The sequence below is a fragment of the Athene cunicularia genome (genome assembly GCF_003259725.1).
Source record: "Athene cunicularia isolate RWA chromosome 17 unlocalized genomic scaffold, athCun1 chr17_part1, whole genome shotgun sequence".
NCBI classification, from domain to species: Eukaryota; Metazoa; Chordata; class Aves; order Strigiformes; family Strigidae; genus Athene; species Athene cunicularia.
Window position 1 is genome coordinate 6,755,497 of NW_020799122.1, and position 11,876 is coordinate 6,767,372.

The following is an 11,876-nucleotide window of genomic DNA, read 5'->3' on the forward strand; positions in this document are numbered from 1 at the left end:
GGCCCCTGCCACCTCGGCAGCCCGGGTGCGGGGCTCAGCGCCGGCGTGCACAGCTTCGGGGCGCCGTCCCGGCGAGGCCACGCGTCGCTTCTGCCCGAGGAACGACTCCGACCGAGGGGACGGGGGAACAAACGCATGCCCGCGCCCGAGCAGTCCCAGCGCTCTCCCGGGAGGCTGTGGAGCCACGTTACGGGATCAGCTCATCCCAACTCATTGTGGAAGGAGCTTCCCAGGCACCGAGAAACCAGCTCTTGTGTGTGACCAAATCCCTGGGATAACAAAGCCTGGCTGTTCCACCCTCCTTCCCAGCCGCTGTATTGCAGTGCGGACACCTAGCAGGATAACCTTTCTGTGCCAGCCCCCCGCCTCTGCTCGCTCTTTTCTCTTGGTGGGATTTGCTGTGCTGACAGCACTGTTCAGAGGGTGGCAGCGGAGCAGGGCTGGGGAGGAGGATCCGGGCCCTTTAAACCGCTTAGCATGCGGTTCACACGGCTCCGGGCCAGCTGTTCCTTTCTCCTCCTGCCCTCACTCGCAGGAGTTGTTTGCTGAGCTCAGAGCTCCTGTGCAAAATTGCTTTTCAAAAGAGCCACTTTCTGCTTAATTAAACAATGAGCCGCCGTCCCTCTGCACATCTGTAAAGCTCCCTCTGCAGCCCCTTTATCCCACAAACTGCTCCATTCTTACCTCCATTCACTTGTAAATCTTACCCCCCCTCTCCTCCACCCTGATCATCTCACTGGCCCTTTCTTTTCCCCTTTCAAGTAAGACTGAGGGGCTTGGAGTATCTGTGGGGGTGGCTGGGTTGGGTGGACAGGAATCGGTTTAATGGTGCTTGCCATATATGAAAGTCTAATAATAGCAAAGCAGATCTGAGCCTGAAAGTGAGAGGCGAGGACTGGACTCGGAGCGATTTCTCTGTTTAGAGGAATGAAATCATGGCAGTTCCTGAGCTGACCTGAGACACTTGACTCATCCAGCAGCCAGGGGGGACACGAGCCACCGGCCAGGCTGGGAGGGGGACAAGTTGATTTCAAGGCGCTTTCTGATCCAGCTGGCAGTGCCAGGGAGAGCCCAGCCTGGGGGATCCCCTCGGCCAGGCTGGCTGCGTGCAGGGCTGTGCCAGGCTGTCGGGGAATCCCTCTGCTCACTGCCAGGAGTAGCCACCTTCCTCTCTGCTCTGGGGTCTTATATCAGCTCTGTGCAGTCTCTTGTAATAGTGATAAGGTTTTCATTTTTAACCCTCAATGCATGTGCATGCACGCAAAACCCAGAAGCCAAGAAAATAGGAGAGAAGGGAAATTTCAGTTTGATGGGTTTCAGCTGAGCTTTATGCCTGCAGTTAGTAATGCATTCTCTGAATTGTCTTCCTGAGCAGCTTAAAAAAAAATTAACCAGCAACATTCAAGGTTAAGCAGGATAAATGAATGGAAAAGTGATGAGGTGGGATATCTCCTTTATCATTGGGAAGGACAGATTATAGCCAGGGTGACGCAATATCATCTAGCATAGATTGATAGGGAGGAATGAAGAAATGGGAGTTTGGTGCATTAGTAGAAGATTCCTGACTGCAAAAACGATTAGACCATGCCATGGTCTCCTTGGGGTTTGGTAGCAGGTCTACATTGCTAAAGAATCTTAAAATCGGAGTGGGTGAGGCTCAGGATGGTCTTTTGTTAAGAATAATTCTGCACTGGCAGAGGGATAAAATCACAGGACCAGTTAACGAGATGTTATTTTTAATGTCTACAATTCCCAATCTGGCACTTCACTGCTGGTGTGATAGTCTTTGAGGCTCTCTCGGTTCCTTTCTTTGACAATTTTGAACGAGAGGCAAGACCCTGGGCCAGCAGTAGTGATCTCTGATCCTAATTAAAAGAGACAGTTTGGTGCACTGGCATTTATTTGGGAGCCTGAAGTGACAATAGTGTTGGGTGTTACGGGATTAGATGCTCTGATTTTGGAAATGAGTAGGGATTAGGTTTACCCTGAGAATCAGCTCGGAGGTGCTTTTTGTGTCACAGGAGCTGATGGATCTGGAGGCTTGCTGCTGACTAGCGAGTGAGATTGGAGATCCCTTGAACTTGTGTTCTCCTACCAGCAACCTGTGGGGAGTGGAAGATCCCAAGCAGCTCCTCTCCAATTCATGAGTATTGGTATTGTGATTAAAATCTCAGGGTTGAAAATTGCTGAGTGATGGCCGGAATCTGAGTCTTCACTGCTAACAGGAGGGCTACAAAAGACCCCTGTGATCCCTTCCCATTTTGTGGCCCCAAGAAAATGGAGAAGAGCGTTGCCCCTCTAGCTGAGAAGTGAGAAGAAGATGACATGACGCAATTAAAAATTACAGAAGCCAAGACCTCGGTCTTAGTTTGTAGCAGACAAGAACAGATGAGAGCAATGATTAGGATTCTCTTATGTCTGGCTGTAGTTACCCCCTATTTTTTTCCCTAGTACTTAAATCACTGCCCACTCCAGTGCATGGCAAGATTGGCTTGTGCATTTGTCAGAGAAGATGGATTTTGCTCTTGCTGCAAAATTTTGCCTCACTGCTCAGTCTGCATAGTACCAAACCCATTTGCCTGTGACTCCATTTATATCAGCTATTGCAGGTCTTCTTCTGCAGTTTATGGCACACCATCGTCTGCTTCAGTGAATGATTTGCATATGAGATGGGAGGCTGGAGAAGTCTCAAGGATTCCTTAGGTCAGGTTTTGTAACAAGCTCTTTTAGAGAGCAGATTCCTGGAGGGCCATCAGATTCAAGAGCAGAGGGAAGGCACACACCTGGAGGGGCAGCAGGTATTGGGATCTGGTTCATGTATTTTAAAAACAAGCTGCTTAAGCAGGGAAAGGGGCATACAAATTATCTTTCCATACATTTCCATGCAGGCAGGGGGAATAATGGCAGAGGAGCGGCAGGGAAGGGCCTTTGTCATGGTTACAGGCCGGTGGCTGAGAATGTGGGTGGAGCAGCGTTCGTCCAGAGTTAGTGACCTCAGCAAATTGGAGCTCAGCCATGGTCAGTATGATAAATGATCTTATTCTGGGTCAAAGAAATGGTACCCCACAGGGAGGTATCCGCAAGGCGGCCCGGGAAAGCGCTGTGCTCTTGCAGCACTGACCCCTTAGTGACCAGTGCTGCGTATATCTTATTTATTACGGACCAGAAGGGAATTTTCCATGGTTTGGCCTTTGTAGGGTTCCCCTATTTCCCTGAATTAAGCTCCCAGTTCTGCAGCCAAGGCAAGAATATGGGTGTAATTACACCCTCTGGGTGCCCTTCGAGGCAGTGTGTGCTTTGTGCGGGTTTGTACGTGGATTTCAAGGCAGGGGACACCGAGGTGTCTGGTCATTGCATGTGTGTGTGTGAATCTGCCCGCGACCTGTGCAGCTCCCTGCGTGTCCGTGTCAACTGGTATTATGGTTGCACGGAATCCTTCTGCGTTTCTGCACATTTATCAGTTCAGTGTGAGATCCTTCTCATGCAACACCCAGCTTGGTGTTTCTTATTTGAGGCTCCTGGTTTCTTTCTGCACACAGTGAGTGTCCTCTTTGCTGAGTTATCACTGATGAATCTGTCAGACCCAGGAGGTTTTATTGAGCTAGGAAAGATCTATGGATTTCAGCCCTGGTTTTGAGGGCTGGGTGAGCCTGGATGAACCTGGGCTCTTGTTCCAGGCAGTGCTAAAATGGAGTCTTAGATACATTACTCTTGCAGAGGAAGCTCAGCAGATTCTTCATCAAGGAACAGTTGGGGTAATGCAGAAGATCAGGCCTTGGAGGATACACAAGAGGACCGAGCAGACTGTGCAGTTCTGTCTGCCACAACCAGGAGTGTTTATGATGCAGCTGGGCTGAAAATGAGCCGACGCTGTTGGGTTTTTGTATGCACGCTCGCTGCAGTTTTTGCATCCTGTCTGCTTGCGTGACAAGCCAATGACTTTGTGTCACTGCAAACACACACTTCGTTTTCCTGAGCTGTGTGTTTCGCTGGGTGATTTGTTTTATGTATGTATTGTGGATTTGAGCTCCCATCTGTGCACTTGAACTAAGCAGTTTTCTCAAACGTTTGTCGGTTTTTCTTTTTTTAATTAACTTTAGATTATTTTTTCTGAGAATTTGGAGAGGTTTGATGTACTGTTAGCACAGGCAACAGAAGCTGTCTCTGTATACAAATAAGAGAGGGATTTCCTACCATGTGCTTCAGTCCCTCCTTTGCAGTTTGAGAATATTTCAGCTTCCTTGGCTGGTTCACTCTTGCTTCTCTGCTGATGCTGCCAATGGCGAGGATAGTTAATGATGATTAGAGTGGATTTTTTGGTGTGGATATTTGTTTGCTGTGAATGAAATGGAGTAGGCTACCAAAAGGATTTCATTGAGACTGTGCAGCAACGATAAAAATATTACTGGGATGAGCTGGACTTGAGTTGCTGATGTGGAAGCAAAATGCTGTATTGTCTCAGCTCTCACCTGAACCTCACTCCTGGTCCAAAATGCACGGTTGCTTTTGCAGCCCCATGGCAGCATACACAGTACACCTGTACTCCTGCAAGTAGCAAATGCCTCTGTTCTGTGATAGGGGCCAGCTTCAGAACCAACACGAGCGTAAAACTGCTGCGTCGTAGTGATGGTTTAACCTGTCAGTGGATGTGGTACCTGACCAGGTTGAGTTTTTTTCCTTTTTTCTATGTCATTTGTAGAGGACCGGCTGTTTGCATAGCAAATCCTCAGCCTAGGGAGCTGGAAACCTGTTAGACCCATAGCATATGTCAGAAAGAAAATGTCTTAGGGACACTGTGTATGTCAACTGTAAGAGATAAGCAGTTGTGCTATAATTTACCTCTTATTATTTCCATCATGATAACATACAGCATCCCGAGCTGTTGATCAAGACTGCTATTTGAGGCACTGAGCTGCAAGATGGCTTCTCCCCAGACCACTTGCCATGGAAGTAATCTTGTTCCTTTTCAATATCTTACTTGTGGGAGATGGTTTTGGTGTGTCTCTGGTCATTTTTCATCCTTTATAATTGATTTGTTCTAGTAATATTGGTGTACAGAATGTAGAGACATGAAGGTGGGGGAAAAAATTCAATGCTGAGAAAGCAGCCAAAAGTATTATGTGTTAAGGTTGACTGCGGAGAAGGGGTCTTAATTTTCATTGCTGTTTGGAGGAGAGAAGCTCCAGGCATGCACAGGGGTATCAGTTTTTTTTCTACTGTCTAAATTCTTCAATATGTGTGTACGTGACTTCTGGGGAGCAGTAAATGAATGTAGGCTCAGGTGGGGCTGAAAATAACATTTATTATGGAAGGACTAGGGGTGAGGGAGTCTTCCAGCTCAGCCTCGAATAAATCAGTCCTCTCGCCCCTTCGTCCAGGCTGCTTCTAGGTGGCTGTCTTTTATCCAGCTGGTGCAGCGTGTTTCTGTTTAAATGATCTCTCCTGAAAGGTCCCAGAGGAAAGGGCTGCTTATTCCACGCAAGGAGAATGGTATATGGCACAGTTCATTGTTGTGTGCCCTGCCGCAAGTGCATAAATATGAAACAGCTCGCGGGCGTTGAAGCGGGGGGGCTGGTGTCCCCTTCGCGTCCCCCCTCCTTCTCCTGAAGGCTCCTCTCCATCTTTCTTCCTCTCTGGCTTTCATTTCTTGGTGATGGAGAGCAGGAGCCGTTTGGGTGTGAGATCCTGAGGGCTTTACGTTGCAGCAGCATTTTTCAGGGGAAGGCAAATATAGTTAACTCTTGTTCTGGCAGCTGACCGACCGGCATGGTATAGATGTACCTTTGGAGCGGCGCTCACCATCCCTGCTGCACGTTGCTAGGAAAGTGGCAGAAAATGGTCTATTCTATGCTCTTAACTATTTTTAAAAAATTTTATTCTGTGCTCTTAACAATTACAGAGGAGTCATGGGTTGGCCCCAGGCAGGTGATCCAGCTCACCGGGCAGTTTTCAGGCACAAAGCAGCTTTTTTTGCCCTGATCAGAGCGATCCAGTGCTTGGAGGCAGCAATACCTGTCATGCTCCGGGCAGCCCTGCGGTGGGACCAGTGTGCTGGGGGTCAGGCTGTCATCCAGAGGCACCGATGCCCTGGGAAACCGGGGGGGAACAGAGGGAATCTCAGAGCATCCCCCTCCCCCTTTCCCTGGGAAACGAGGCCCCCATCTGCTGCAGATGGACATGTCCCCATCGCCTGGTTGATGTGCACCTGCCTGCGCCAGGACTGTTCATCCTTGGTGTGACAGAAGTGATGGGGGTAGCATTATTCAGAAGAACCCCAGCTCTGCTCTGAGTAGCATCCAGCGATCCCATAAAATCCTCAGATAAGGCAAGGACTGGGTCGAGCAACTACACACACATTTATTTTTGCTCATTGTGAAGCAAACACATGGGGAATCGTACATAGAGTTTGATTTTAGCTCAGAGAGACGCATGTGGAAAGGTTCCCTGTGACTACAGCGAGGTTACCACACGTGAGACAGACATGGAAACCCAACCTGCCATCCCCACTTGTCCTGCGAGCGGGGCTCCAGCCCTCACTGTTGCATTTGTGCCTTCGAAAAGCTTCCTCGCGCCTCCAAAACAAACAAAACTCTTTTGGGGCTTTCAAAGGGCTGTTTAAAGGAGCCCCGGGAGAATAACTGATTGTGGATTCAGAATGATGAAGTGGTTTGTGGAACGGTGAAATATAGAAGCAAATGCAGGAGAACTCCACATTGCAATTTGTCAGCTTCTCTAAACCCTGTAACGGATTATTCTCCCCCTCTGTCGCTTCTCACCTCTCCAATAGGAAATTAACTGATGCTATCACTAAAGAAATTGTTTTTGCCTCACAAAGTAAAATTGATACTATAAAAACCCGCCAGCAGTGTCTCCTCCTCCTTTTACATGAAGACAAATCCTTCCTGTCACCTACTGAAATGGAAAGATAAAGGCTGAGCTTTAATAAAGCAGCTCTAAGCACAAAGTGTAAGGGGAGGGAGCAGGCACAGCATGGGGAACACACCACGGCCGCAGGTGTGATGCCAAGGGATGTTGCAAGTGTCCAGAACACAACTGCTGTGGCTGGGGCCTGCGTGCCTGTTTAATGCATGGTTATGTACATATTTGTGCCCCAGAACTCCTGTCTCCAGGAGTGTGTCCTGGTTTTGGTACCAGTAGTGGCCACCTTTAGGCCTTTCAGGTACTTAGGCTTGCTTGTTTAGACTTTTAAAATCTAATTAAACACACACAGAGTTAAACATCAGTTTGTGAGGTGATAACAGAATGCACAGGATATGGGATGTGTTAAAGACATCTCAACATCGGCAGTCTCCTGCTGGATTGGCACTTCAGCATGAACTGCATTTATTCTTTGTGGGATGCGTTTTCTGCAGGAAACCTCTTCTGCGAAACCGTGGGGTTTGGGGCAAGAGCCCTGAGCTCCCTTGGGGCAGGGCTGCCTGTTAGATGCTGGTAAGGAAGGTTAGGTGGTAAGGACTGTTAGGTGGTTTCTTTGACTGGACGCTTGCAGTTATCTCCATCCATCCTGCATATCCCTCCTCTACTCTTTTGTGGATAAACAGTCACTCTGTTCTGGCATCAGCTAGGAGCCATCAGCTAGTTTGTAAACTCTTGTCCTTTCTCCTTTCAGGGGATATCAGAAACCTGCTAAAGTGGATCAAACAGAATCTGTTGAAAGAACGACCAGAATTATTTATGCAAGGGGAATCTGTGTAAGTACGGCTGTTAGGAATCCTCGTGTTTCTCTGTTGATCCCCCCGGTTTGGGATACATTTTTCCTGTTGGTTGCAAGCAGCAAGTTAATGACCATGAAAATATGGGATTTGCTGAAGTGATAATGGGAGGTGTCCCACACTACACCTCACCCTGTTCCATGGAGAGTGTCTTTTGCAGCCCTCACCCCAAATCTTTAAACCTTAAATGTGAAGCAGGGCCACCTATACTTTCTCTCCGTTGTCACCTGGAGCAGCGTAGTGCCTGTATCCTCAATTCCAGGAGTTTTAGCAGGTCTGCCCATTCCCTGCTGACATCACTGGGACTGAAGCAGTCACTCAGAGAAACGCCAACAAATATTTCTTCTGGGAAATGTATTTTTATTGTCAAAATGGGGCCAACCTCATGGAGGGGGGGAAAAAAAAAAAAGCCAAGAGAAATGGAGCAGAGTGAGCTGTGCAAGCCATCCCTGACTGCGGGGTGGCGCTGGGGGTGTTTAACATTCGTCACGGATCTTTGTGAGCTGAAGCGTGTGCCAGGTCCCCTGGTAACAGGAGAGACAATTGCAGGACACTGAAGATCAAAGAGGGGGAATCCCTTTGCCTGTAATCGGGCTCAGAGTGGATCCCGGGTGTTTAGTGCCTTTGGTAGGGGCACCGGAATAGCTTTCCCTACCTTCACATCGAGCTCTCTGCGCTCGACTGTAGTGCGTGGGTTTTAATTACCTGGCTTTTCTACATCGTACGGAAATGTAGTCATCTCGGAGCATCCTCAGGAATGGTGCATTTTGATTCAAATGAGCTATGGGATTGCTCCTGCCTCCCCTTTATTTGATCTAGAAAGGGCACAGACTGTACCAGTTTCCACCTCCATGATAGGATTCCTTTTTCTCTTTGGCTTTATAGTCAGTCAGCCTGTGATCTGTGCTGTAACATCCCTTGTTCTTAACTATTTGCGAAGCTTTGTTGCAGCCCTGTATCCTAATTATTTCTCTCTGTTCTGCAGGAGGCCAGGAATTTTGGTGCTCATCAACGACGCAGACTGGGAACTAATGGTCTGTACTCCTTCACTTTGACTTTCTTTGTTGAAAATATTGCTCTGTCTGTTCTGTGGTTGCTCTCAGAGAAGCTATTTCTGATTCTTGCCCCAAGCGAAGCATCTCGTATTTGAGGGGGAAGGGGCAGGCTGGGATCTCTCTCCCTGTATTGTGCTGGGGCTGTTCAGATCTCCGACCTGCTGAGTCCCATCAGCCAGCCAGTGTCTGGACAGAGATCACCCGTGTTCCCTGGCCTCTGGCAACGGGCTTCACCCCTCTGGCTGCTGGCAGGTCTCCCCCACGCCTAGGGTAACAACTTGGTGGGAACCAGGCAGCTTCACAGCCCTGAGCAGACTGCCTTCGCTCGACTAAGGTGGTGCTGTAGCAGGTGAAGGCAGCCCTGGGGAGATTTCTACTCGGACAGGCAACTGGTGAATATCTTCCCTTTTCAGCCTGATGTTGTGCTCAGACAACAAACAGCCCCGATCTATTTTCCTGCCTCAGGCAACCACCTGTTCTGTCAAAACCCTGGTCCAGAAAGCAATGTCGGATAATGAACATCAGCTCCTTGTCTGATCTCTCACCTTTGCTTTCGTTTGGATGAAAACATCAGTCTCTCCCCTTCTGCTCTCCCTAACACTCACCATCTTTTTATGAGCTGTTCTCTCTTTGCAGCTAGTATTTGAAAATGACATTTAAACCATTTTTCATTTTTTTCCTTGGCCTGCAGGGTGAGCTGGATTATAAACTCCAGGACCAGGATAATGTGCTTTTCATCTCGACATTGCATGGCGGGTGAACTCCTGGAAAAACAAGAGGATGTAAAGCCAGATCCCTGGGCAAAACACCCAAACAAAAACCTAAGCCCACCCAAACTTCTCTTGAACTGCCTGTGTCCGGTCTCTGCGTCTTCCCACTGCATTCACTTGTTACTAGACATCCAAATAAAGCCCTGCCAGCACGTGGCCTGCTGTCCACCACAACAGCATCCATCTTTTGGTCCTCATTTCACCTCTCCTGACTGCACTTCCAGGTACCCTAACAAGCAGAGAGCACCTGCAGCATGTGGGACTTTTTCTGTGACAGGAGGGAGAGGGGTGCTGAACCTTGAGTAGGATGATGTGCCTTTGCAGGCAGTGAGGCGTTCTGGGGGAGTTGTGCCTGCTTTGGGGCAAGGCTGGGGTGCCTCTGCCTTGGTGATGGGAACTGGGATTCTTTTAACACAGTACGTAGTGTTGGTACAGTCTGTGCACCAGGCATGGGAAGGGCGAGACACGAAATGCAAGGAAACAAATCTGTACTAGTTTTTCTGCGAGGTAGCGGACATTACAACTTCAGAACCCTCTGTAGTGACTTTCCACTTGTGATATTTATTTATGAGAAGAAGAAGAGCAATAGGCTTTTTTGATTTTGTTTTTCTGATGCCTTATGCCTCTTCCATACCTGAGCTGAGGCAGGGTGAAGTACTAGCCCATGAGCAGTGTCAGTTTATAACCATTTGTTTGGAGGGGAAACAAACCCATGCCTGGCCTGAGACAACACAGAGTGATAAGGGCAGCAAATTATCTTTCTGTCACCGTGATGGACAGAACTGATCAGCCTGCATTGCGTTCTATGCGGTGGGGAGCTGCGTTGCTGAAGCCTTGCGGGCAGGGGCTGGGGCTGGAGATGCACGGTTAAAGCGGAGATGGGAGAGAAAATCAGTGGCTTTTAACCCTTTCCATCAGTGGGAGGGGGAGGCTTCTTACTGCGTGCCCTGAGGAAGTCCTGTGCGTGCAGCGGAAGTGGGTGTGCGTGGCTCTGCTAGGGCATGGATGCCGTTCGCTTTCCAGAAGTTTCCTCGGACAGGACCGGCCCGCCTGCCAGCTGGGAGGCCCCGGCGAGAGCAGGGCGAAGGGGGCAGAGGGGATAGCTTGGGTACCAACAGGTCCGAGACTCCGCGAGCTTCTAGGAGTATCCAGCCAGGACTGTCCTTCCTGCGCTCCCCCTGCCCGGCTCACCTGCGTTTCAGCGCGACTGCGGCAGCACGCGCAGGGCCCCGGCAGCAGCGCTCCTGCCTGAGCAGCGGCTCTCCTGGAGCTGATCGGCACCACGAACCGCTCGGGCCGTCCTCCATGGCCGGGAGCTGCCGCGGAGGAGCTGGGAGGCGGTGAGCAGCGCAGGGCACCAGGCAGCCTGGCCTGACACCCCGAGTGCTCCCCACAAGGAGCCTTTCCCGTCCTGTGCCTGGCAGAGCAGTTACTCTGCCTGACGCGGAGGGAGTGCCAAAGAGTAATTCCCCCGCCTGGCATCTCCGGTGACTCCTCTCTCACGTTTACCCCACCGCAGCCTGCGTAACTAACGGACTACGATGCTGCTGCGTCTCAAACCCCAACTCCAAGCCCGCTGCTGGTAACAAACCGATATTCAGCTTTTTCCAAATCCAGCTGCGGCAACTCGAGTCCAGCTTGTGCCGTTTGTAAATGGCATGGACGGGCCAAAGGCTCTTCTCCATCCCGAGTTCGTGGCCGTTAGTTTTGCTGGGCCGGGGGAGCAGAGCGGGGATTCCAGGTAACGGAGCTGGCTGAAAAACAACGAACCTGCGTGGCGTGCAGCTTGAAACGGACTTAAACCCAAGTGGGAAAAAGCAGGTTCATCTTCCGCACTGCTGCCTGCCCTGCCTCTACACTATGTTTTTGCCTTAGGCTGGGTTTGTCTGTTCTTATCCCCCCCAGCTGTTTGCTCACGATAGGATGAGTTCCTTCCCTGGGAGGTGTTACTCCCCTCCCGAGCGCAGGTAGACCCAGATGGTTTAGCTCCTGCTGTAGTAAAAGCTGCCAGTCATCTCTAAAAAAAGCTAGAAATGGGCAGACGAGGGAAGCCAGGGGAGGGGAGGAGTACAGCAAAATCCTGTAACAAAACAAACAAAAAGTTTCTGAAATAAAAGCCTTTTAAACCATTCGCTGCCTCCAGCTTTGTCCTAGATAGGCTCTTGGTGAAATTTTGCTCGGATCTTGTAATGCTTCCCTCCTCCTCCTGGGTTTCCTTGGCAGCCCCGGCGGAGGCGCTTGGCGTGCGGAGTCATAAAGCCTCTCTGTTCCGAGCCTTCCTCCCGGTCCCGGGGTCGTGGGGGCTGCTCCAGGAGCTG

The 11,876-nt window shown here is 49.9% G+C and overlaps 1 protein-coding gene across 1 annotated transcript in view; it reads left to right on the forward strand.

Moving 5' to 3' along the window:
- Positions 1 to 9,735, forward strand: part of URM1 (ubiquitin related modifier 1) — a 14,788-nt gene extending 5,053 nt beyond the window's left edge. Inside the window, exons 3-5 of the mRNA XM_026860680.1 lie at positions 7,631 to 7,712; positions 8,719 to 8,767; positions 9,480 to 9,735. Of these exons, the coding sequence (XP_026716481.1) occupies positions 7,631 to 7,712; positions 8,719 to 8,767; positions 9,480 to 9,548 (200 nt within the window). The 3' untranslated portion in view covers positions 9,549 to 9,735. The remainder of the gene's footprint in view (positions 1 to 7,630; positions 7,713 to 8,718; positions 8,768 to 9,479) is intronic.
- The last annotated feature ends 2,141 nt before the right edge of the window (positions 9,736 to 11,876 follow it).